The 27137-nt window shown below is 44.5% G+C and overlaps 1 protein-coding gene across 3 annotated transcripts; it reads right to left on the bottom strand.

Annotated features, from left to right (window-relative positions):
- Positions 1-418: 418 nt before the first annotated feature.
- On the bottom strand, positions 419-22644 carry cdc20 (cell division cycle 20 homolog). 3 transcript variants are annotated; one of them, XM_078407925.1, is made up of 11 exons: positions 22587-22644; positions 16820-17050; positions 12738-12904; positions 11172-11268; positions 9342-9470; positions 8979-9175; positions 6889-6983; positions 6525-6756; positions 4132-4257; positions 3226-3343; positions 419-823 (listed from the first exon to the last, which is right to left on the bottom strand). In XM_078407925.1, the coding sequence occupies exons 2-11, from the start codon at positions 17037-17039 to the stop codon at positions 651-653; spliced, it is 1554 nt and encodes a 517-aa protein (XP_078264051.1). In that variant the 5' UTR covers positions 17040-17050; positions 22587-22644; the 3' UTR covers positions 419-650. The 3 variants fall into 3 exon arrangements, with proteins under 3 accessions (XP_078264051.1, XP_078264052.1, XP_078264053.1); XM_078407926.1 differs by having other exon boundaries at positions 22478-22594; XM_078407927.1 differs by lacking the exon at positions 22587-22644 and adding an exon at positions 20603-20663.
- Positions 22645-27137: the final 4493 nt, after the last annotated feature.

The raw sequence follows: 27137 nt of genomic DNA, 5'->3' as shown, positions 1-27137 counted from the left end.
ATGATCTCTCTACACCAATGCTATCCTACACACTAGGGACAAACCTGTATGTTTTTGGAATGTGGGAGGAAACCGGAGAAAACCCAGGCAGGTCACGGGGAGAATTTACAAACGCTGAACAGACAGCACCCGGAGTCAGGATTGAACCAGGGTCTCTGGCGCTGTACTAAACTACTGGTTTTAAATTCAAATGTTTCGACCAAGTCATGTGAATTAATAGCAACCAATCTCACTCTGCTTAGGTATAATGGAGTACAAATTCAAATGTTAGCTTAGAGAGTTAAAAATACAAATGTCACTAGAAGGCACCAGACATAACTACACTGCAAGCAGTGTGAATACACCATTCACGTTTATTGAAAAATGAAAATGAAAGAAATTATTACATGTTAAATTAAAGATTTTCATAAAATGGTTTATATTCAAATTAAAAGTTATGTACAAGAAATATTAACACAAGACTCGGCATTTAAAAAAAATCACTGTTCATCATGCAAAAAGCTCAAATTTGAACACAACTGGATAAGGGAAAAAATACACCAGTTCTCTTCCTTTGCAAAGATTACACATTTATTCCCATGCCCCATTAAAAGTGGAATCGGTCTTCCACATTTTTGTCACACATGCCTCTATCGCTAAAATCATGTGTTTTATCGAATGCCATGGTGCAGCACGCTGGATTGAGCAGCAATGGTCATCTTTTTCTTCTTCGCTGGGTCCACGGCGAAGCATTTCCAGATGCGGATAGTTTCATCTGCAGCCACAGAGCACACTGTCGTTCCATCTGGACTTAAAGTCAGATCCAGCACACGAGCCTGGTGTCCTACATTAGAAACAGGATACCTTGCATGAGACGACAACCCTACTTTGCAACATCTTAATCCAATAACTGGAAAATACAAATAGCCACACGGCAGAGACAAGACCCAAATAATTTAAATTCTGTTTCAACTGCACTCTAATTACAGAAGGAATGAGATTAAAGGCCCGTGAAACATCTTACACTTTACTACATAAATGTTTAGCCTCCAGTGATAATACAACAACTTGCGCTGATTTTAAAAGTTGATATCTTAAAGATGTGCAAGTTTAATTGAATAAAGTTTCCACAGATTTGCTTGCAGTTTAAAAAAACCTAGAATGGTTGCAAGTTTGTACCATATGTTGGCATGAGCAATCCAGCTCCTCTAACCTCGACTATTGCTTTTGGTTTCTGTGGCCTCTACAAATTGGTAAGACCAAACACAGAAAAGGCGACCGCTGTGCTGAACACCTGCACTGTCTGCTAGGACCAGCTGGAGCTCCTAGTTGCTAACATTTTTAATTCTCCTTCCCATAATGACCTATAATAATAATAATAATATTCATTTATTGTCATTGCAACGAGTACAACGAAATTAAAAAATAGCCAATCCTGACGGTGCGTACAAACATATATGCAATAAATGCAAAAACATATAAATACATAAATACAATTAAATACAATTATATTAAGTACAAGATTTTTTAACGGTGTTGCCTAGTGCAAAGGTAGTGTTCAGTTCTCGTATGGCCCTGGGGTAAAAACTGTTCTTAAGTCTGTTTGTTCGGGATTTGATCGACCTGAAACGTCGACCAGAGGGCAGATGAACAAACAGACGGTGGCCGGGGTGGGATGGATCTTTTATTATTTTGCCTGCTCTACTGAGGCAGCGTAGTCTGAACAGGTGCTCCAGGGAGGGCAGTGAGCAGCCGATGATCTTCTGGGCCGTCGTGATGACCCTCTGAAGGGCCTTCCTGTCCTTTTCTGAGCAGCTGGCATACCATGTGGTTATACAGTATGCCACCTCTGTCCTCAGATCCATCCACTGCCACGATTAGGCCACACACACACATGCAACTTCAGCTGACTAGAATCCAACAGCTTTAATACAATATTTTCGAATTTCAGGTAACGCCACCAACCTCTCCCCCTCCTTAATGCACCCTCACACACCTTTTGACCCCCACATACTCCAGGTCCTCCCTGCCACTACCCCTCTTAGTCCTCCATTCCACTCTGGTTCTTCATTTCGCTCCCCAACTGCCATCCTTATCAGATGGAGATTCCACCATTTGCAATCATGTGAGTTCATCAAGCCAAAGTTACTATTGCCGCAGTTCTTTCCCTCACCTGTCTCATCTGCCAATTGACCCTTCACTAACTCTTGCCTCATCCTTTCACCACATACCAGTTATCTCCCCTGTACTTTAGTCTGAAGGACTCAGATCCCAAAAGTTCTGTCCATTTGTCTCCACAGATGTATTCAAGAGAGTTAGATATAGCTCTTAGGCCGAATGGAATCAAGGGATATAGAGAGAAAGCAAAAACAGGGTACTGATTTTGGATGATTAGCCATGATCGATCATATTGAATGGCGGTGCTGGCTCGAAGGGTCAAATGGCCTACTCCTGCACCTATAAGTGGAGATCGTTGAAAACTTCAAATTCCTAGGAGTATCACCAACAACCACTGGATCTCCCATATTGAAGCAATGACCAAGAAAGCACACCAACGCCTCAGAAGGCTTAAGTTTGGCATGTCGCCAACAACGCTCACCAACCTCCATAGACGCACCATAGAAAACGTTTTATCTGGATGCATCACAGCTTGGTTTGGGAACAGCTCCATCCAAGACGCCAAAATGAAATTGCAGCGAATTGTGGATGCTGCCCAAACCATCACACAAACCAACCTCTATTGACTCTATTTACACCTCATGCTGCCTCGGCAAAGCTAGCAGCATAATCAAGGACGAGTTGCACCCTGGACACTCCCTCTTTTCCCTCTACCATCGGACAAAAGGTATAGAAGTGCGAAAACACGCACCTTCAGATACTGGACCAGTTTCTTTTCAGCCATTATCAGGCAGCTGAACCATCCGACTGCAACTAGAGATCAGCCCTGACCTACTATTTACCTCATTGGTGACCCTCGGACTACTTTTGTTTGGACTTTAATGGCTTTAACTTGCATTAAAATTATTCCCTCATCATGTATCTGTGCACTGACTGGCTTGATTGTAATCATGTATTGTCTTTCCGCTGACTGGTTAGCACACAAAAGCTTTTCACTGTACCTTGGTGCACATGACAATAAACTAAACTGAACATTTAAACTACCTAATTGGAAAACTACAGGGGAAACAATATTCTAAGATTCTGGAAGGAATTTTAAATATTACTTCACATATTTGGAATTTATACCTTTGAGCTCAGCGATTTTGGTAAAGTTTGGATATTTCCATATTATTAACTGATTCTGTGAAAATCCATGTCCTGACACCAATTCTTTGTACTCAGTTGACCAGACGATTGAACAGACCTTGTGAGAAAACCAAAACAAAGAAAAGTTTAAAACCAGAACTTACAGAAATTACATTAAAAAAAACAAGCGAGCAGCTCAACCAAGCTTGTATTACATTTTAAAATTATACTTTAAGATTACTCAAATCACTCAGGCTTGTACTGTACATTCTTGGAAGATTCATATGAAATTTTGTCCATGGCAATCAGCCACTAGATTTAATAGGGATGAACTTGTGCATACATGACCTTTGCCCATTCATCTAATGAGTAGCAGCTCAGCCTGCTATGTGTTACCTGCACACCTGGACATGCACATTGTTATTCATTCATTGTACAGTGAAACCCTGAAGTTCTAGCACAGCTCGGAAGATCTTGTCTAAAGGGTCCCAATCCAAAACGTTACCTATCTATTGCTGAGTTACACCAACATAGTGCCCACCTTTGGTATAAAGCAGCTTTTGCAGTTTCTATTTATTTCAGAAGATCTTCACATCACTTCCGAGACAATCCTTGCCTGCAAGTTTGTATCAAGTCTCCAATTTTGTCAACTCCTTGTACATGGCATGCTTATCTAATTGCTGGGAAAATGGCACCAGCCATTTAGGCATTGAGAAGCAGACATTAATATAGGTCATGAACAATTGAGGGCCAATATCTAATTGAGTGCCACTGCTAGCCATATCCTTCCTGTCTGAAAAAGATCTATTTTCCAATCATCTGTGTGATTACCAGCTTTAAAACCCACTTTACAAAGGCTTGTTTCCATGCTATCAACATTCGTTCTTCTGAAGCTGTTTAACCAACCTGAGAATGAGTATCCACAGCATTCAAGCAGGATCCAGAATTGACATTCCAAAGACGAATGAATCTGTCACTGGTGCCACCACCACTTGCAAGGATGTTTGCTTGCCAAGGACACCAGGCAATTGCCTAAAGGAAACAAAATTAAGTGACTATAGATTAAATTTCCACTTGCACATGTGAAAACTCTTGCTAGGACAACAGCAGTGAAAAATTATTTTCCAAGCTTCCAAGCAGGAAGCAAAGAGTAGGAATAAACGGGTCCTTTTCGGAATGGCAGGCAGTGACTAGTGGGGTACCGCAAGGCTCAGTGCTGGGACCCCAGTTATTTACAATATATATTAATGATTTGGACGAGGGAATTGAATGCAATATCTCTAAGTTTGCGGATGACACGAAGCTGGGTGGCAGTGTTAGCTGCGAGGAGGATGCTAGGAGGCTGCAGAGTGACTTGGATAGATTAGGAGAGTGGACAAATGCATGGCAGATGCAATATAATGTGGATAAATGTGAGGTTATCCACTTTGGCAGCAAGAACAGGAAAGCAGTATTACCTGAATGGTGGCCAATTAGGAAAAGGGGAGATGCAACGTGACCTGGGTGTCATGGTGCACCAGTCATTGAAAGCAAGCGTGCAGGTGCAGCAGGCAGTGAAGAAAGCGAATAGTATGTTAGCATTCATAGCAAGAGGATTTGAGTATAGGAGCAGGGAGGTTCTGCTGCAGTTGTACAGGGCCTTGGTGAGACCGCATCTGGAGTATTGTGTACAGTTTTGGTCTCCTAATCTGAGGAAAGACATTCTAGCCTTAGAGGGAGTACAGAGAAGGTTCACCAGATTGATCCCTGGGATGGCAGGACTTTCATATGAAGACTGGATAGACTAGGCTTATACTCGCTGGAATTTAGAAGACCGAGGGGGGATCTTATAGAAACATATAAAATTCTTAAGGGGTTGGAGAGGCTAGATGCGGGAAGATTGTTCCCGATGTTGGGGAAGTCCAGAACCAGGGGTCACAGCTTAAGGATAAGGGGGAAGTCTTTTAGGACCGAGATGAGAAAACATTTCTTCACACAGAGAGTGGTGAGTCTGTGGAATTCTCTGCCACAGAAGGTAGTTGAGGCCAGTTCATTGGCTATATTTAAGAGGGAGTTAGATGTGGTCCTTGTGGCTAAAGGGATCAGGGGGTATGGAGAGAAGGCAGGTACAGGTTACTGAGCTGGATGATCAGCCATGATCATATTGAATGGCGGTGCAGGCTTGAAGGGCCGAATGACCTACTCCTGCATCTATGTTTCTATGTTTCTACACCATTCAAGAGCAACAAGTCAAGAATGCCTCCGCCCCTGAAAAGTAGCCACACACTGGATTGGAGAGAGAGTACTAGCTGTAAGAGGGTGGACAAACCTGGATTATTTTCTCTAGAGTGGAGGCTGAGGGGGTGACTGACAGAAATTATGAGACAGAAGATCGTCTCTTTCCTATGGTAGTAGCATCACAAAGAAGGCATACGTTTAGAGGCAAGGGAGAGGGAAGATTAAAGGAGTTTTACAAGGCAAAGTTTATTTTTATATAGAGGGAGTTGGGTGCCTGGAAAGTAGAAGCAGTGATTCAATAGCAATGATTAAGAATTTAAACATGAACAAGCAGGGAAAAGACTATGGACCTTGTATAGACATAGGATTAGTTTAAATTGGCATCATTGTTGCTACAGACATTGCAATCTAAAGGGCCTGTTCCTGCATGCATGCTCATTTATCCCAATCCATAATTATTAGAATCAATTGCACATGAGAAATTGTCCTTTTATGCCAGGCAATGATTTTTATACTTTGAAATTGTTTTCCTTTCAATTACTTTTCTAGTTCAGGATTAAAGCAGTATTAAAAGCATAAAAAAACAGTATATGGAATATTTTAAAAGGAATATAGGATAATACAGTGAAATGAAAGAGGGGAGGAAATAGTATCCAATAAGATTGATGCTGAAATATTTGAACTCATCTGCAGTGTCAAAGTTAAGGCCCTGCACACTGCAAGACGAACTTCAAAAATTGAGACCTAGTTACAGAAATGACAAATTATATTTACTTTTAGTGATTGTGGTCAACTGCTAAAGCTAGCAAATGTATTCAGACTCTGGGAACAATGAGAGGGGGTGCAGGATCTCTTTTAAAACAGCATTGGACAGATCTTAATATCACAATTTAGGTAGGGCACCAATCATAGTAGACGGCTTTCGTGGCATCCAGGTTCACAAAACCTCCCTTTTGTTAACAGCGTCAACAATTGAGATACTGGCTGATAATTACTTTGCTAAATTCAGTGTTTTACATTCAATCCTGTAAAACAAGCTGCAAATTTAGACCAAGCCGTCATTTGTTACAGTAGTTGCATACCTTAACAGCGCCCTGATGCTGTGTCAATGTATGTAATGGATGGAACTCTGGATCATTCCCAGTAATGTTCGGCCATATATTCAGAAGGTTGTCATTGCCACCACTTGCAAGATACCTGCCATCAGGTGACCACGTCAAGCCACAAACTTCCTGTGTGTGTCCAGTCAGAGTAGATATGTGGTGTTGTGCAACACGGACATCATGATGATGTATTTGACCCACTCTGGAGCCACTAAATTAAGGAAAAGATGCAGAGACATCAAACCTTTTGCAACTCAACATATTCATCCAGTTTATTCCACTGGGCCTCAAGGAAGAACATTCAAACTGTTTGTGTCACATCTAAATGAGCACAATTTCTTACCTGGATAGAATGTGACTGTTCCAGCTGAGGGCACCTACTCGTACAGTGTGACTCACCATATTCCTCAGGCGTTTTTGATGCTCCACATCCCAAACCTTAAAACAAATGTTTACAGTAACTCTGAAGTCCAAACATGAAGGACAGTAAACTAAAACATAGCACAAAAAGTAAGGAAATTTGTGTTTGGTAGATTATTTCTTTGTTGTAACAATGCTTCTTGGCAATAAATCTTATACCGTTGGAAAGCCTGTTTATTTCCCTTTTAAATGGTGCCACATTTGTAAGGAACATGCATTTGTGGGATGAGCAGCAGAGCTGAGTATGTGGGTTGCGCCCATGAAAAATCTGCCAAATCTTCTCTGCCAATGCCAAACAGCTTATTCTGCCATTGACTCTTGTTCGGTGTTGTTTGGTGGATTGGATGATTGAAGTCTGAAGAAACAAGACATATTGGCAATTTAACAATTTATTAATTTAATAAACAGGAGCCTCAGTAGCGTGTGGAAGAACCATACACAGCCACAACAGCCTGGCACCTCCTCCTCATGCTGGTCACCAGCCTGGTCACACACTGTTGTGGGATGGCATCCCATTCTTCAACCAGCATTTGTCGCAAGTCAGCCAACGTGGTTATGTTGGTCACTCTGGCACGAACAGCACGCCCAAGCTGATCCCACAAGTGTTCAATGGGGTTGAGGTCAGGACTGCTGGCAGGCCATTCCATCCTCTCCACTCCCAAATTCTGGAAGTAGTCTCTGAGAAACCCTGCTCTGTGGGGGCGAGCATTGCCATCTTGGAGGATAGAGTTCGGTCCCAGACTGTGGAGATATGGGATTGCTACTGGTTGCAGAATCTCATCTCGATATCTCTCTGCATTGAGATTGCCTCCAATGATGACAAGCCTTGTTTTTCCAGTGAGGGAGATGCCGCCCCACACCATCACACTGCCTCCACCAAAAGATGTTACTCTATCGGTGCAGCAATCAGCATAGCGTTCTCCGCGTCTTCTCCACACTTTGACCCTATGATCCAACTGCCGTAGGCAGAATCTGGACTCATCGCTGAACATAACGTTCCTCCACATGTTCAGGTTCCAGTGCACGTGTTGCCGACACCAGCGCAAACGGGCCTGACGGTGAAGGGCAGCCATGGCAGGCCTCCTGGCAGCCCTATGAGACCGGAGATCGGCTGCGTGCAGTCTGTTCCGAATTGTCTGGGCAGAGAGCCGTCGGCCATATCGTCCTGCAAACCTTGACTGCAAATCTGTAGAAGACAGCCTACGGTTCCTAAGTGCTGACAGGGTGAGGAAACGGTCTTCTACGGGTGTCGTCTTCTTGGGACGCCCACAGCCTGTCTCTGACATCCCCCGTTATATGGAACTTGGCCTTCACTTTGGAGATGGTACTAGGGCTCACTCCAAATAATGCCGCAACTTGGTTTTGCGGAACACCAGCTTGAAGTTGCCCTATCGCACGGGCCCTATCCAGATCAGTCAAACGTGGCATGCCGATTCTTGGAGCAGACACCTACTGACCACTGTAGCAGGGCCCATGCTCATAGATGCTGCCAATCAGGCACCTGATTGTCAGCACCTGGGGGTACCAGAAGCTCAAAACAAGAGTCAATAGCAACAGCAGAATAAGCTGTTTGGCATTGGCAGAGAAGATTTGGCAAATTTTTCATGGGCGCAACCCATATACTCGGCTCTGCTGCTCATCCCACAAATGCATGTTCCTTACAAATGTGGCACCATTTAAAAGGGAAATAAACAGGCTTTCCAACGGTATAAGATTTATTGCCACGAAGCATTGTTACAACACAGAAATAATCTACCAAACACAAATTTCCTTACTTTTTGTGCTATGTGTAGGTGGACTTTCTAAAGAAGATCATAGGCGTTTTGACAACAACATGTTGGTAGCATTTTTCCAATGGCTCTAAATATCTCCTGTAGGGAGTCGTCTCAAAAGCACAAGTGGGTGAATATAGTGGGCATATCATGGCAGTGATTGAAATTGCTGCTTCTACCTACAGTTTGAACTTCCTAGTCAATTATAAAAGATGAATTAGAAACTGCATTCTTTTTTTACCTGGACCTCTCCATTCCTAGTACCAACTGCTAAATAGTTGCCTTCTTTTATCCAGGACACAGAAGCAATGTAGTCCTCCTGATCCTCCATTTGTACAAGTGGAAGAATTTCACCAGACTCCGCATGCCAGAGATACACATTATTTCCAAGTCCCACAGCCAGATAATTCAGTGAACTCCAGTCAATTAAATTCAGATCTAACAAAAGGGAATAAAAAGGGAAACATTTAAATGTAGCAACTCGCATACAAGTTATCAAATGGCTATGTTAGATACTTGGGTAACCCCATTTTAAAAAGGCACTAAGTATGTTCATCATATCTACTGCTTCAAAGCAAAAAAATATTTAAATATGACAACTTACAGTAATCATTCCTGATCTCCGGAGCATCCAGAATTCTCTCTGGCATGGAGGGAATATATCGGATGGGCTTCTTGGTCGAACTTGGTGTGGCTGACTGACTGTACAGAACTTTCAGATTATTCTGGTAACCTAGAGAAGAAACAGGGACTAAAACCACAGGAAATGATCGGAGGGCTCCCCTACCCAAAAGGATGGAACTCCGACTGACAAAACCACAGAACAGAAGGATTCAAGGGATTGCTAACCAGCAGAATTTTGTTGAATCATCCAATTACAAGCAAATAATTTAATCCTCTGCACTGTTATTTTACAGGATAGTCTTGGGCAAGTCAGCCCCAATTATAGTCACCCTCTCCCTTCCACCCACCCCATTTCCTCCCCCCCCCCCCCCCCGATAAGAAACTAGCTATGTATCAACTTAAGCTGTTATTAAAAAACTTATAGCAAAGATACTAGAGGAACAAGATGGACCACTCTGTTGAAATCGCCTATACTGAAGTGTAGTACGCAAAGGAGCCATTTTAGTAGGCAAAACCTGACGTTCGTTATGCCTCTTGCAGTGTAATCAATGTTGTGGGAGAACAGTATGCGTAAAATGTACAATATATCTCACCTTTCAATTCACAGATTTTTGTTATTTTTCTTTTAAAATGTTTCTGCCTACTAAAATGGCACCATGACATACTACGGTTTTTAGGGTCGAGTGGTCTATCTTGTTCCTCTAGTATCTTTGCTAATATAGGCATCACAGTGGGAATCATTACCTAGAACAGTGCAACAATTCTATATGGGTACAAAACCCAAAGGGGGTGACCCAGAATGCTCGGTGATTGGAAAAAAAGATAAGATAAAAATCAAGTTGAAAAGATGTACCATTAAATGCACATCTTTCATGATATATCTACATCAATTTAAAAAGAAAATGGAATGCATTTTTCCCAAAGCACAGAACATGAATCACTGCAATTTGGAATTTTGTTTACGTAGCACCGTTAACATTTCAAAATCAGTTTCATCGAAGTATTAGCATACAAAACTTAATACCGAGTCACCGGGGGATATTGGGACCAATGATCATCAGCCATAAAAATACCAGAGGAACGCAGTGGTTCAGGCAGCATGTGGTTGTTGCACATTTTGGGTTGAGTCTCCATATTTGCACTGAGAATGTGAAGGGAAGGCCAGTGTAAGCAGGTAAGGGAGAGAGGAGAGGCAGGGCAAGCTATGGGGTCAATTTCTAACCAGCAGCCCTCTAAGCCTCCACTAATCACCTCCCAGCCTCTGACAACATACCTGCTCTTCCCTCCCCAGTTCGTTCAGTTGATCAACCCCACCACACTTGGATCCACCCATCCTTGCCAGCTCCGACCTCACTCCACCCCTCTACATTGTCCATCACCCCATGACACCCAGTCTTGACGCAAAACATTGACTCTTCTTTTGCCTCCACACCAAAAAAACAATAAAAGGGAAATAGCCAATCTTTCACATTGTGTAGAAAGGAACTGCAGATGGTGGTACATACCAAAGATGGACACAAGGTGCTGGAGTAACTCGGGTCAGACAGCATCTTTGAAGTCAGGGTTCTTCCTCAGACCTCTAAAGGGTCCCAATCCGAAAAGCCATCCATCCTTTTTCGCCAGAGATGCTGTCTGACCCAGCACTTTGCGTCTACCTTTAGTCTTTCACAATATTCAGAAGCAACTCCATGTTAAGTAGTCCATTAGAACTACAAATATTTCATAGCCACACCAGCAAGGGTCAGCTGCAAACCGAAAAGTGTAAATGATTCGTCAATTAACCTTGGTTAGAAAATGTAAATTAAAATACCTTCTGGTGCACAGAGCGGTTTCCCACTTAGTCGCAGAATTTTAGCCTGCTGGACATCATAACCATTCAGGTTTAAGGACCAGGACTTCTGCTGTTCCTTAAGATAAATATCACAATTTATTAAAAGAGTGCAGATGCAATTCTGCTTATTTACTCAAGTCATTTTTGATGACTTAAATTTAATCATCTCTTGCTCTTATGAGGCACCCAATTTCAATTTTTTTTAACCAAATACTTGTACATTTTCCTGAAGTTACATAGCCATATAGTGAAGTGTTAACATTCATAATCATTTACAGTTTGTAGGCATTTGAATATACTTAAACTAATATCTAATAGAACTATTAAGATACTTGGATTCACTCAAGACCAGTTCACATTCCGAACTGATAATACATATGTGCCTTCAGGAAAATATGCATTCCCAATGTTTTGATGTGTCAATATAGAAACATAGAAACGTAGAAAATAGGTGCAGGAGTAGGCCATTCGGCCCTTCGAGCCTGCACCGCCATTCAATATGATCATGGCTGATCATTCAGCTCAGTAGCCCGTACCTGCCTTCTCTCCATACCCCCTGATCCCTTTAGCAAAAAGGGCCACATCTAACTCCCTCTTAAATATAGCCAATGAACTGGCCTCAACTACCTTCTGTGGCAGAGAATTCCACAGACTCACCACTCTCTGTGTGAAGAAATGTTTTCTCATCTCGGTCCTAAAAGACTTCCCCCTTATCCTTAAGCTGTGACCCCTGGTTCTGGACTCCCCCAACATCGGGAACAATCTTCCCGCATCTAGCCTCTCCAACCCCTTAAGAATTTTATATGTTTCTATAAGATCCCCCCTCAGTCTTCTAAATTCCAGCGAGTACAAGCCCAGTCTATCTAGTCTTTCCTCATATGTAAGTCCCGCCATCCCAGGGATCAATCTGGTGAACCTTCTCTGTATTCCCTCTAAGGCAAGAACGTCTTTCCTCAGGTTAGGAGACCAAAACTGCACACAATACTCCAGGTGCGGTCTCACCAAGGCCCTGTACAACTGCAGCAGAACCTCCCTGCTCCTAAACTCAAATCCTCTTGCTATGAATGCAGGTGGGTAATAAAGCCTCAAAGATGAACTTATTGCCACAAATGTAGCATATGCTCCGCTTGCTGGACAATCTTAAACAAAATGTCAATTTCTAAGTGGGCGAAAAAAAGCAGCCATTGCATAAACAAAGGGAAATAATCTAGTTATTCAGCTTAGTTTATTTGTACCAAGGGTACAGTGAAAAACGTTGTGCTATCCAGTCAGCAAAGCCTATACACGATAAAATCGCACCGTCCTGTGTACAGATACAGATTTAGTGCAAAATAAAATCCAACTAAAGACAGTTTGAATGTCTTCAATGAGGTAGAAGGGCAGTCAGGACCACTTTCTAGTTGGAGAAGACAGTTCAGTTGCCTGATAACAGCTGGAAAGAAGCTATCCCAATTTATGAATAGAATTTCTAACCACCCAAATCCTCCAAGTTAAGCAAATCTATTCATCAGAAAGCAAATCTCTAGCAGAATATTTGGTACTCACTTTCTTGGTTGGAGACTCATATTCTGGTTCATTTTCTTTGGCAATCAAGAAATGTGCTACTTCCATTTGTGCTGCATTTCTGGTCGGAATATAACGGTCACCACCTACTTTTGAAGGAGTCCCCTGTACACGGGAACACTTTGAAGATTTTGGGGTTTTCGTCTTGCCTGAAATTAAAACAAAGATCAGTTAAATCAGCATCAGCATCCTTCTTTCTTCATGAAGATTTTGGGTAAGGGGATGTGAGGATGGGGTGAGTTTCTTCCAAGCGTTTTGTGCCTAGAATATTATATTTCCCCCCTTACTGTTGATGAATCTACACATCCCCAACAGCAAACTACAATCCTTCAATAAAGGTATAAGAAGATAACTGCAGATGCTGGTACAAATCGAAGGTATTTATTCACAAAATGCTGGAGTAACTCAGCAGGTCAGGCAGCATCTCGGGAGAGAAGGAATGGGTGACGTTTCGGGTCGAGACCCTTCTTCAGACTGATGTCAGGGGGGCAGGACAAAGGAAGGATATAGGTGGAGACAGGAAGATAGATGGAGATCTGGGAAGGAGGAGGGGACGGGAGGGACAGAGGAACTATCTAAAGTTGGAGAAGTCGATGTTCATACCACTGGGCTGCAAACTGCCCAGGCGAAATACGAGGTGCTGTTCCTCCAATTTCCGGTGGACCTCACTATGGCACTGGAGGAGGCCCATGACAGAAAGGTCAGACTGGGAATGGGAGGGGGAGTTGAAGTGCTCGGCCACCGGGAGATCAGTTTGGTTAATGCGGACCGAGCGCAGGTGTTCAGCGAAGCGATCGCCGAGCCTGCGCTTGGTTTCGCCGATGTAAATAAGTTGACATCTAGAGCAGCGGATGCAATAGATGAGGTTGGAGGAGATGCAGGTGAACCTTTGTCTCACCTGGAAAGACTGTTTGGGTCCTTGGATGGAGTTGAGGGGGGAGGTAAAAGGACAGGTGTTGCATCTCGTGCGGTTGCAGGGGAAAGTGCCCGGGGTTGGGGTGGTTTGGGTAGGAAGGGACGAGTGGACCAGAGAGTAACGGAGGGAACAGTCTCTGCGGAACGCAGAGAGGGGAGGGGATGGGAAGATATGGCCAGTGGTGGGGTCCCGTTGTAGGTGATGGAAATGTTGGTGGATGATTTGTTGGATCCGCTGGCTGGTGGGGTGGAAGGTGAGAACGAGTGGGATTCTGTCCTTGTTGCGAGTGGGGGGAGGGGGAGCAAGAGTGGAGCTGCGGGATGTAGAAGAGACCCTAGAGAGAGCCTCATCTATAATGGAGGAGGGGAAGCCCCGTTTCCTGAAGAACGAGGACATCTCTGTAGCCCTAGTGTAAAACACCTCATCCCGGGCGCAGATGCGGCGTAGACGGAGGAGTTGGGAGTAGGGGATAGACTTTTTGCTGGGGAGCTGGTGGGAAGAAGTGTAGTCCAGATAGCTGTGCGAGTCAGTGGGTTTATAGTAAATGTCCGTCACTAGTCTGTCTCCTGTGATGGAGATGGTGAGGTCCAGAAAGGGGAGGGAGATGTCGGAGATAGTCCAGGTATATTTAAGGGCAGGATGGAAATTGGAGGTGAAGTGATGAAGTTAGTGAGTTTTGCATGGGTACAAGAGGTAGCATCAATGCAGTCGTCGATGTAGCGGAGGTAGAGTTCGGGGATGGGGCCGATGTACGCCCAGAACAGTGATTGTTCGACGTACCCGACAAAGAGGCAGGCGTAGCTAGGGCCCATGCGAGTGCCCATTGCTACGCCTCTGGTTTGGAGGAAGTGGGAGGAGTCAAAAGAGAAGTTGTTGAGGGTAAGAACCAGCTCTGCTAGGCGGAGGAGAGTGTTGGTAGATGAGGATTGGCTGGTTCTGCGGTCGAGGAAGATGTTGGTAGATGGGGATAAATAAAGGTACTCGATTACAATTCACTTTTGCTCATCGAGGAGTAATAGTTATTGGTAAACGTACACAGAAATGAATAGTGCTAGCTCGAATCCAGAAGGAGCTCCCACAATAATAGTGGGTCAGTACCACACAATAATAGGTTCACATTCCTTTAGATAAGCAGCATCTTACTCCAGTGTTGGAAAAAACAGCAGATGCTGGTTTAAATCGAAGGTAGACACAAAATGCTCAAGTAACTCAGTGGGTTAGGCAGCACCTCGGGAGAGAAGGAATGGGTGACGTCACCCATTCCTTCTCTCCCGAGATGCTGCCTGACCCGCTGAGTTACTCGAGCATTTTGTGTCTATCTTACTCCAGTCACAGACCTGGCATCTTACACGTTGATCAGTAAATTTAAAATAAATATTAAACATTGGGCACTTGATCAGTTGTTTCAAAGCATGCTTCAAACTTGAGTATGCAGTTAAAAAACACGAAGAAAATCAATGCTCAGACGTTCTCATAAGGTCTCTAAGTGATAGGAGCAGAATTAGGCAATTCGGCCCATCAAGTCTACTCCGCCATTCAACCACGGCTGATCTATCTCTCCCTACTCACCCCATTCTCCCGCTTTCTGACCCGACACCATACTAATCAAGAATCTACCTATCTCTGTCTTAAAAATATCCACTGACTTGGCCTCCACAGCTTTGTGACAAACAATTCCACAGATTCACTACCCTCTGACTAAAGAAATTGCTCATCTCCTTCCTAAAAGAACATCCTTTAATTCTGAGGCTATTACCTCTAGTCCTAGACTCTCCCACTAGTAGACACATCCTCTACACATCCACTCTACCCAAGCCTTTCATTATTCGGTACGTTTCAATGAGGTCCCCTCTAAACTCCAGAGAGAACAGCCCCAGTGCTGTCAGACACTCATCATATGTTAACCCACTCATTTCTGGGATCATTCTTGTAAATCTTCTCTGGACCCTCTCCAGGGCCAGTACATCCTTCCTTAGATTATGGTGCCCACAAATGCTCAAAATACTCCAAATGCAGCCTGACCAGTGCCTTGGAGCCTAAGCATGACATCCCGGATTTTGTATTCTAGCCCTCTTGAAATAAATGCTAGCTTGCCTTCTTTACTACCGAATCAACTTGCAGATTAGGTTTATGGGAATCCTGCACCAGCACTCCCAAGTCCCTTTGCACCTCCGATTCCTGGATTCTCTCCCCATTTAGAAAATTGTCTACCCCTTTATTCCTATCACAAAAACGCATGACTCCACACTTTGCTACACTATATTCCATCTCCCACTTCTCTGTCCACTCTCCCAACCTGTCCAAGTCCTTCTCCAGAGTCCCTGCTTTCTTTGCACTACCTGCCCCTCCACCTATTTTGGTATCATCCGCAAACTTGGCCACAAAGCCTTTAATTCCCTTATCCGTCATTAATATACAACGTGAAGAGTAGCGACCCCAGAACCGACCTCTGTGGAACTCCGCTAGTCACTGGCAGCCAACCAGAAAAGGCCCCCTTTATTGCCACTCTTTGCTTTCTACCATCCAGCCAACCTGATATCCATGCTAGTATCTGCGCTTTGATACCATGGGCCATGTTAATGCAAAATTATTGATGTAACTTGGGAGAAAAAGATGCATAATTCAGGAGTTGGAAGGCAATGGCCAAGAAAGCACACCAACATCTCCATGTGCTCGGGTCAGGAAGTTTGGCACGTCCCCAAAAACTCTCACCAACTTCTACAGATACGCCGTGGAAAGCATTATATCGGGATGCATCACGGCATGATTTGGGAACAGCTCCAAGATTGCAAGAAATTGCAGAGAACTGTGGACATAGCCCGGACCATTGACTCCATTTATAGTTCATGCTGGCTCAGTAAGGCAGCCAACATAATCAAAGTGGAGTCTCACTCCCTCTTCTCCCCTCTCCCATCAGGGACGAGGTACAGAAGTGCAAAAACGCACACCCCCCCAGATTCAGGGACAGTTTTCCCCCCAGCTGTTATCAGGCAAAGTACAGAATAAAGCACAAATGGAAATAATGCACAAAATTAACCCAGACTTACCAAGAACTATATCTGTACTGTTGAAATACCTGCTGTTTATCAATCCAAACTTTCAACGTGCAAACATTAAGCTATAACAAATTACATGTTGATCCAGTTACCTGGTGTTCTGCCGGGTGTCACCAACTTGGATGTGTTCAGGGACCGGTTTGTCGTTTTCATTGGTGATAAGCCGCTAATATTAGCTGCAGTAGATAAAGGCCCAGAAACACCGTTGTTCTCCTTTGCTTTTCGCTGCCACCTGGCTAGAGGCCCATTTGTTATAGGTGCATCCAACTTCAGGAGATTATTAATGTCACTCTCAAAAGTGAAGTGAGACATTCTGCTCACACCTGCAAGGAAGAGAGCACAGCAAAAATATATCAGCAGATGACCACCAAGTGGTTTAGCCATACATCTGTCAATTCAATTGTTGCAATTTAATTAGATTAGTTAGCATATTGAACAAGTTTAAGGGACGCCAGCGTGCAATGAAATGGAAGACAATTTACCTCTGTTTACCTTGTCCAAAGCACAAAAACACTCGTTTACATAAATAGCTCCTCGTTCATTATATCTTACCGACTGGAAACTACAATTTTCAGGCCCTTATCATATTTACTCAAGACTTCCTCACAGAGATTGGGGCCTTAGTGAAAGCTAATCAATGTCAGTTAGAATCAATTAAAATGTTTACTGTGAAGAAAGGCACGGAAGCTAGCGAGTTCAGGAACAGGACAGCGATACCCTTACACATTCTGAAGTTACAAAGCAAGGCATTAAGGACTATAAATATAGGTTTCTTTGAGAGAGATAATGTCTCATATTTACATTTTCTTTTGAAGAGATTATCAATGGGTTTGACAAGGGCAAAGCAGTGGATCTTTCTGCAGGACTTCAGCTCGATCTTTGACAAAGTCCCACATGTTCCTGTGATGTACTGTTTGTTATAAGCTGCATGCCCTCACATACTGATCTTGCACTCAAGATCCACAAAAATGAAAGGTCCTTTAGCAACTTTCCTCCACTCCACAATTGTGACCACCCCCCATTAAAGGTTCATGGTACATAGAAGTAATCAAGTCAAGTCAAGTCAATTTTATTTGTATAGCACATTTAAAAACAACCCACGTTGACCAAAGTGCTGTACATCTGATTAGGTACTAAGGAAAAAAAATGAAACATACAGTAGCACGCAAACAGTTCACAGCGCCTCCTCAATGAGCCTCAAACGCTAGGGAGTAGAAATAGGTTTTGAGCCTGGACTTAAAGGAGTCGATGGAGGGGGCAGTTCTGATGGGGAGAGGGATGCTGTTCCACAGTCTAGGAGCTGCAACCGCAAAAGCGCGGTCACCCCTGAGCTTAAGCCTAGACCGCGGGATAGTGAGTAGCCCCAAGTCGGCCGACCTGAGGGATCTGGAGTTAGAGAGGTGGGTTAGAAGATTTTTGATGTAGGGGGGGAATGTCCATTTAGGGCTTTATACGTGAATAGGAGGAGCTTGAAGTTGATTCTGTACCGTACAGGGAGCCAGTGGAGAGAGGCCAGAATCGGCGTGATGTGGTCCCTTTTACGGGTACCCGTCAGGAGTCTCGCTGCGGCGTTTTGGACCAGTTGCAGGCGGGACAGGGAAGATTGGCTGATCCCAGTGTATAGGGAGTTGCAGTAGTCTAGGCGGGAGGAAATGAAAGCGTGAATGATTTTTTCTGTGTCGTCGAATTGGAGGAAAGGTTTGATTTTAGCTATGGTACGAAGTTGGAAGAAGCTGGCTTTTACCACAGCGTTGACTTGCTTATCAAATTTTAATGCAGAGTCAAATATCATGCCGAGGTTTTTGACATGCGGTTTGACTAGGCAGGATAGGCTTCCAAGACTGCCTGTTATCGATTTGATGGAGTCGGGGGGGCTGAATAGGATGACCTCAGACTTGCTCTCATTTAATTGGAGGAAGTTCTGTGCCATCCAACATTTTATGTCCTCAAGGCAGTGTAAGAGGCTGTTTAAATTTGACTGGTTGTTGGGTTTCAGGGGGAGGTAAAGCTGAGTGTCATCGGCATAGCAGTGGAAAGAAATGCCGTGCCTTTGAATGATTTGGCCAAGGGGGAGCATGTATAGAGAGAAGAGAATGGGGCCTAGAATGGAGCCTTGTGGAACTCCGCAGGAGAGGCTAGCTGGAGCAGAGGAATAACTGCCTATGTTGATGGCGAAACTCCTATCTTTGAGGTACGAAGCGAACCAGCTCAGGGCAGTGCCATCAATACCAACCGCGTACCGGAGACGGTCAATAAGGATGGTGTGGTCCATAGTATCGAACGCTGCGCTGAGGTCGAGAAGGAGCAGGATTGCACAGTCGCCGGTGTCGATGGCGAGAAGCAGGTCGTTGTGTACCTTCAACAAGGCAGACTCTGTGCTGTGGTGGGCTCTGAAACCTGACTGGAAACTTTCCAGGATGGTGTTTTGGTGCAGGTAGGGCACTAATTGGTTTAGAATTGCCTTTTCAAGGACTTTTGACAGGAATGGCAGTTTGGAAATGGGTCTGTAGTTGCTAGGCAAGGTGGGGTCTAGGTTAGGTTTTTTCAGTAGGGGCTGGACCACCGCGTGCTTGAAACAGGTTGGAACAGTGCCAGTGGCCAGAGAACTGTTGATAATAGAGAGGATGCTGGGACCGGCTATTGCAATGACATCCTTCAGAAGGGCAGTGGGGGCAGGATCAAAGGGGCAGGTTGCAGGTTTCATAGCGGAGACAAGCTTTGCAAGGGAGGATAGAGTGACGGGTTGGAAACAGTCCAATTTAGATGAACAGACTAGTGAGACAGCTAGGTCACGGGTGGGAGGGGAAATGACCATTCTAATGTTCTCAACTTTGTTGGTGAAAAATTTAGCGAATTCTTCGCACTTAGCAGGGGACCCAACTAAGCGGTACTGGGGGCGGGACATATGACAGAGGTAATTGTGCTAAATAGGACCTTGGAGTTATGAGAGTTTTTGGAAATAAGGTCAGAGAACTATTGTGCTCTAGCAGACTTTACTGCTTCCTGGTATTTGAGAAGATTGTTTCTCAGAATTTCAAAGGAAATTTGAAGCTTGTCACATTTCCACCTCCTTTCTATTTTCTGCACTCCCTTCTTAGGGCTTTGGTGGTGTCATTGAGCCAAGGCTGACCTTTGGGCTTAGGCTTTTTCATTTTAAGGGGAGCGATAGAATCCAGGATGGAAGAGCAAGTGATATTAAATAAAGAGGCGAGATCCTCAGTGCTGAGATGGGGGGGAGAAGCCTCAATAGTGCAGATGTTGGGGGCAGCTGTGAGAGCCTCGGAGAATTTACTGGCAGTCAATGAATTTATGTCGCGGGAGTAGCAAACAGGGAGATGAGATTTTGTGGGAGATAAAGGCAGAGATGCGTCAAAAATGATAGCGCTGTGGTCCGATAGACAGGCTTCAGTAGTTTCAATGTTGTAGATTGGGAATCTGGACGATAACACTAGGTTGAGAGTATGGCCTAACTTGTGAGTGGGTCCCGTGGTGTGAAGAGTCAGATTGAAGGATTCAACCAGGTGCATAAATTCACTCACAAGAGGCTTAGTGGGACAGCAAACATGAATATTAAAGTCACCAACAATCATGATCTGGTCAAATTTGGGCAAAATGCTAGAAATCAGATCAGCAAATTGGGTGATGAAGTCCTTATGCATTTTTGGTGGGCGATACACAAGAACAATTAAGAGGGGATAGGCTAGGCCTACTTTAATTAGTTGCACCTCGAAACTGGAGAAATGATCAGCGTTCAGGAGGCGGCAGTTGAAATGTTTCTTAAACACAGTGGCTAAGCCCCCACCGCGTCCGGAGAGCCTAGGCGAGGTGAAAAAGTTAGTCATCAGGACAGAGTTCCACGAGTGGAGCAAGCTCACCAGGGTTAAGCCAGGATTCTGTGAGCAGTAAGAAGTCCAATCCACGGGTGGTGAAGTAGTCCATCCATCCTCAAGTCTACTCTACCACTGACTCTACCATGGGTGGTCTCAGCACCACTTTGCAACACTGTCAACATACATCTGATGAGATCCTTGAAGAGACTAATTTCAGAAGCTAGCTAGCTCTCAGATGGCAGGCTAGTCTGAAAAGTTAGATTGTACAGGATCCAGAGCGATCTTTCCCAAGGAAAGAAGACCAATAGATAGACACAAAGGCTGGACTAACTCAGCAGGACAGGCAGCATCTCTGGAGAGAAGGAATGGGTAAAGTATTGGGTCGAGTCCCTTCTTCAGAAGAAGGGTCTTGACCCGAAACGTCACCTATTTCTCTCCAGAGATCCCGACTGTAGGAACCATTTGTGTTTATTAGCTATTTTAGCATATTATATTATTTTGTATCCTGTTGTATTATTTTTGGACACTTCGGGGTTGCCGTGAGATGAGTACTAGGCTTACATATATGGTCATAATGGATATATGAATTGGGAGGAGCCAGATTATGAGTATAATTTAGAATGCACTGACGTAACGCTTCAGTCTCGAGAGGAGTCTGCAACGACATAAGGTTTGAGCAAGTCAATGACAGGATACGAAGGAATGATGGTGAGATATTAAGTTCGTACCACAAGTTATACGATGGGAGATATACTAATCTGTTTGTATTATTACTTCGATAAACGACTAACTAAACTGAAACGCCGTGAAGATCTCTCTGTTGTTGTTTGCGTCAAGAAATATCGCTCCACTCCTTTGTCAACGGTAAGCTCAAGAACTTTAATGGGAAGGACTAAAGTTGTTGCTTTACAGCCTGTCCCACTGAGTTACTCCAGCACTTTGTGTCTATCTTTGGTTTAAACCAGCATCTGCAGTCCCTTCCCACACAAAGGAGACCAATATTGTGCAGGGTGCAACTTCAAAGTTTAATGCAAATTGCAATGTCCTTACAAAACCACTGCCTTTCAAAACACCGACTCTGTTCAGATTCTTCCCACCAAACTGAATAATTTCACATCTTCTCTTGTTACACTTCGTCTGCGACCTTGCACAATCATGGTCTCCATCTCATAACCACTGAACTACGTCTCAAGTAATAATAATAATAAATCACATTTGTATAGAGCTTTTCTAGACACTGAAAGACATAAGTAAGACATAAAAATAAATAAATAAACAAACAGAAAAGGAAGAATAAGGTGAAGCGACGGTCAGTGGTTGAAGGCAGTGTTGAACAGGTGAGACTTCAGTGATGTTTTGAATGTGGCGAGTGAGGAGGAGTCTCTGACGGTTTGAGGTAGTGAGTTCCAGAGTGTGGGAGCAGCGATGGAGAAAGCCCTGTCCCCCCAGGATCTGAGTTTGGTCCGGATTGGGGGGGGGGACAGGAGATTGCCAGCAGCAGAGCGGAGGGTACGGGTGGGAGTGTGTCTGTGGAGGAGGTCAGTCAGGTAGGATGGGGCCAGGTTATGGAGGGCTTTGTAGGTCATGTAGGCCTTTGTAGGTATGCTCACATAAGCCCTGAGGAGCCCGGAGGTGGCTCCAACAGCAGTCCTCCCTCTCTGCAGAAGGCAGTGGAGGCCAATTCTCTGAATGCATTCAAGGGAGAGCTAGATAGAGCTCTTAAGGATAGCGGAGTCAGGGGGTATGGGGAGAAGGCAGGAACGGGGTACTGATTGAGAATGATCAGCCATGATCACATTGAATGGCGGTGCTGGCTCGAAGGGCCAAATGGCCTCCTCCTGCACCTATTGTCTATAAATGAAATTCTTACTCTTTGTAGCAGCACAACTACTCACACTCGCCGCAAACTAGACTACCCACCCCACGCCTTTCAGCTTGCAGCGACATCGACCCTGTAACCACATTCAGCGCGCCGCGCCTCCCCTCCACACAGCCCAGGACGTGGGGGGACAGGCGCTGTCTCACCCACCGTCTCTGTGCAGCTCCGTCCCCTTCTCGCGCCTCCGCCGGTCTGGAAGCAAAATGGCGCCGCCGCCGCCGCCGGATTTAAATCCCAGTCTCCAACCGACGCCTCTCGCCCATTGGCCCCGTTGAATCACAACAGCTGTCCCATTAGACGAGGCGCGCTGCCAAGTTGAAGCCGCAGGAGGCGGCGGCCATGATTGATCAAGGCAGCAATCAAAACCCCCCTCTTCTGCTGACTGTGGTGCAAAGCTTACTTTAAAACATGTGCAGGGAATAAAGTGAAATGCCAGGAATACTGTATTGAAATGCACGCGTGGAGGTAAGAAATAAAAGTAAGACCAGGGTGAAACAAGAAAATGAAAATGCTGGAAACACTCAGGCAACAACACTTGTGGATCAGGAACAGTTGAAGTTTTATATTGAACATTCTTAATCAGCACAGCAGACCAGCCCCTCAGATATTTACAGTTTTCTTTGTTTAATCCACATTTGGAATCCACAGTGGCACAGGAATCCACAGTGGCACAGGAATTCACAGTGGCATAGGAATCCACAGTGGCACAGGAATCTACAGTGGCACAGGAATCCACAGTGGCACAGGAATCCACAGTGGCACAGGAATCCACAGTGGTACAGCTGGTAGAGATGCTGCCTTGCAACACCAGAGACCAGGGTTTGATTCTGGCCTCCGCCTGTGTGGTGCCTGTGTGGAGTTTGTAAATTCTCACTGCGGCCGTGTGGGTTTCACAAGTTAGAGGAGTAGAATTAGGTTATTCGGCCCATCAAGTCTACTTCGCCATTCAATCATGGCTGATCTCTGCCTCCTGATTTTCCTGCCTTCTCCTCATAACCCTTGACACCGTTCTAATCAAGAATTTGTCTATCTCTGCCTTAAAAATATCCACTGACTTGTTCTTCCACAACCCTCCATGGTAAATGAATTCTACAGATTAACTACCCTCTGACTAAAGGTGTTCCTCCTCGCCTCCTTTATAAAAGAGCACCCTTTAATTCTGAAGCTTCAATGAGGTCCCCCCTCAACTTTCTAAACTCCAGCGAGTAGAGGCCCGATTCCCCTCCCGGCAGCTTGGTGATGGAGGATTCACTGGAGCGACGGTTCAGACAAGTGTCCTCTTGCTTTTCCATGAACTTCTTGCCATCATTCCCAATCCTTTCGGAAATGATTTCCACAATCGAAGGGAGGGGCTCATCATCAACAGGTTTGTCAAAGGTGGGTTGCGAAGGCTTCTCATTCAGAAGTGCCACTCATTCCTGGAATCATTCTTGTTATGTGTTTCCTCCCACATCCCAAAGAAGTATGGGCTTGTAGGTTAGTTGACTTTTGTAAATTGCCCCTACTATGCAGAAAGTAGGTGAAAGTGGCATAACATAGGACCAGAGTGAACGTGGTTGGCGTGGACTCGGTGGACCAAAGGGCCTGTTGCCATGCGGTATGAGTATCTCCAAAACGAAAAGATAAAACTATACCTATACAGGAGGATGAGTGGCGTTTGTTGGTTATTTTACTCTGTGATCGATGGCCGGCATGCACTTGTTGGGCCGAAGGACCCGTATTCATGCGGTATCTCTAAAACTAAAACTAAAAACTAAATTGAAACTCTAAATGTTCAGCTGTGCTGTTCTATGCTCCATATTAGACAGAAAGTGCTATAAACTTACATCATGTCAGGTAGCATTGTTAGAGAAAGGAACTGAACTGGAAAAATACATTTCTGAAACCTTGGAAAATTTAGGGCTATGGAGGACTGATATACATGAAGACATGGCTTTAGGAGCAGAGTGGCGTACTGCTCTTGTTTTCTTATTGTTTTTGTTTGGTAATATCAGGTCCTCCAGAACATTTGGAGTTCTTTTGCTCTCAGAGTAAATAGATTTCCTTTTTTGATCTCCGAGCAGCCCCACATCTCCCACTATAAACATTTATGTGCCTATGGAATATTTTCGGTTTGGTGTCACATGTTTGCTCATGCTTCCTTGTTGTCCTTTTCCAGTTCCCTTCTGAAGGGAGTCTGGTGAAAAAAAAAATGATTAGGCTGGGTCGTGTTTAATCTAGATCGCCCTTGCATTCGTCTCCACGGTATGCTTGTGATATATATTTTGCAAAGGTCCAATTCCAAATGTTCTGGAATCTTGATGTTACAATGCACCAGGTTAAGCACTGAATGGGTCTTCTAACCCTATACTGTCCTGCCAGAACTGCTGTTCGCTCAGACTGCCAAAAGGTCTTTTTCAATCTCCAATTATTTCTCATTTTGAAACATATGAAATAAATTGAAGTAGTCTGAACAAAAATGATTTATAAAGTAATATAGTTATTTTCTTGACCCCTATGCTCAGACATTAATAAGATCATAGCTGATTTGATTGTAATCTCAGCGCATTGTGAACTTTCCAAACGTCCACTCCTTTTCCAATCATGTATCCATGGATACCCTCCTTAAAAAATATTAAAAGGCTTTACTTCCATTGCCCATTGTGGAAGAGCGTTCCAAAAGACATGACCTTCAGAGAGAAAAGATTCTACTTCATCTCAGGCCTAAATGGGCAACCTGTTATTTTTAAACAATGACGCCTTGTTGCAGATTCTCCCACAAGAGGAAACATTCTCTCTACACCCACCTTGTCAAGACCTTCAGGATCTTATATGTTTCAATCAAGTCCATTCTCTCTCTTCTAAACTCCAACAGACTTAAGCACAGCCTGTCCAACCTTTCCTCATTAGACAACCTGCACATTCCAGACATTAGTCTAGGAAACCTTCTCCAGTCAAGACAGGCCGAGTATATTGTCATATGCACACGTATGGTGAGGTACAGGTAAAATGAAAAAACTGTTGTTTGCAGCAGCACCTCAGGCACGTAGAGACAGACAAACCACAAACATAAATTATACATGAATTATATATAAATTGCACACAAATTGCACAAAACTGTGAAATGAAAAATAATGCAAAATAAAGACATCAATGGAAAAACAATTCGAAAACAAGTCCATGGCAGTGCAAGAGTTGGGATGTGGTATTCTGTCGCCATGGTAGGATTAGGGTTGACTACTTCCACCATATTAGCATCGCTTCCTACATAAGGAGACCAGTACTGTGCACAGTACTTCAGATCTGGTCTCACAGAAATTCTCTGTACAACTGAAACATAACCCTACTACTTTTATATTCAATTCATCACCAATAAATAATAGCATTCAGATATTTGTCCTGTGGAAATATCAGAAATTTGGCCCGTTGGCTAAACAATTCAAAAGAAAGTGTCAGAAGCAGAGCATATTATTTTCACAGTCATGTTGATGAGATCCTTGCCGTGTGACACCACAGAATGGCGATAACTGCCACGATGTTAGCTACATTTGCAGCAGCCACATTGGAGAAGGACTGTGGTTGAGCGATGATAGATTTTTTGTCATGTCCCGATCTTATACAATTATTGGTGTCTTACTTTATTTGTAAATCTTAAAATTCATAAGCACTCGTATTTGGCATATATTTTCCATGTGATGGCAAATGATTCACTGTGCATGTTGAATAGTGGTCCATCCTATTCCTTAATACACACATGGATGAAAATATCATCTTTGAGCCTCTACATGAGGTCAAACTATTTGTGACGACTGCCTGTATTGTGTCATGGCAAATGTAATGTGTAATGCAAGTGGCACCATAGATATCACCAAAGATATCACTGGAGGAGCCAGCGCTGCCGTCGCAGCTGCGGCTTGCCTGCAGTCCGTCCGTCTTTTGTGTTTTTTGTTGTTTTTGTGTGAGTTGTAGTTTTAATATGGTGTAGTGTTTGTATGTTATGTAGGGGGGAGGGGGTGGGAGGGGGGGGAGGGGGTGGGAGGGAACGGGTTACTGTAAAAAATTCTCTCTCCCGAACGGAGACACGAACTTGTTTCTGTGTCGTGTCTCCGTTCCCGTTGCGGCCTACCACCGGCCATGCACCTGGGACCACCTGGGACCACCTGGGGCTCTGGTTCGCAGAGCCCGCGGCCCGGACTCACCACCTGCGGCGCTGGCCGCCTGCGGATGCTGCGGGAGCGTCTGCGACTCGTCTCCGGAGGCTCCGGCGCGGGCCGCGTGGACGTCGGAAGCCCGCAGGCCCCTGGGTGGGGGCCGACATCGGGAGCTCCGGCAGAGGCAGCGTGTTCGCCCGCCCCAAATCGCGGGGCTTGGGTCAGCCCGCCGCGGACCTTTCACCGTCCGGCGCGGCCTGGAATAGGCCGTGGACCTTTCACCGCCCAGCGGGCGCTCCAATGTCGGGAGCCCCGACCGCCCCGACGTGGCAAGTTCAACAGCCTAACCTCGGGAGAAGACGGCAGGGAAGAGAAAATACATTTTGGCCTTCCATCACAGTGAGAAGGGACTGGAGGAGACTCACTGTGATGGATGTTTCTTTTGTTTGGTGTTAGTGTATGATTGTATGTGTTATTGCATTTTTATTGATTATTCTTATTGGTCTTAATGTTTCAACTGCGGGTAATGTTTCATTTCACTACACATTTATGTGTATGTGACAAATAAACG

Source organism: Rhinoraja longicauda, chromosome 11 (assembly GCF_053455715.1).
Source record: "Rhinoraja longicauda isolate Sanriku21f chromosome 11, sRhiLon1.1, whole genome shotgun sequence".
Taxonomy (NCBI): domain Eukaryota; kingdom Metazoa; phylum Chordata; class Chondrichthyes; order Rajiformes; family Arhynchobatidae; genus Rhinoraja; species Rhinoraja longicauda.
The sequence above is the reverse complement of the archived record's forward strand: the minus strand, read 5'-3'. Positions and strand labels throughout refer to the sequence as shown.

Excerpts from the sequence above, each read along its gene's own strand:
- cdc20 (XM_078407925.1), bottom strand. The coding sequence starts at position 17,039 with ATGTCTCACTTCACTTTTGAGAGTGACATTAATAATCTCCTGAAGTTG. Across the intron at positions 12,905-16,819 it reads GACACCCGGCAGAACACCAG|GCAAGACGAAAACCCCAAAA; the intron begins GTAACTGGATCA and ends TTTTAATTTCAG. Across the intron at positions 3,344-4,131 it reads CTGTGGATACTCATTCTCAG|GTCTGTTCAATCGTCTGGTC; the intron begins GTTGGTTAAACA and ends TTTTCTCACAAG.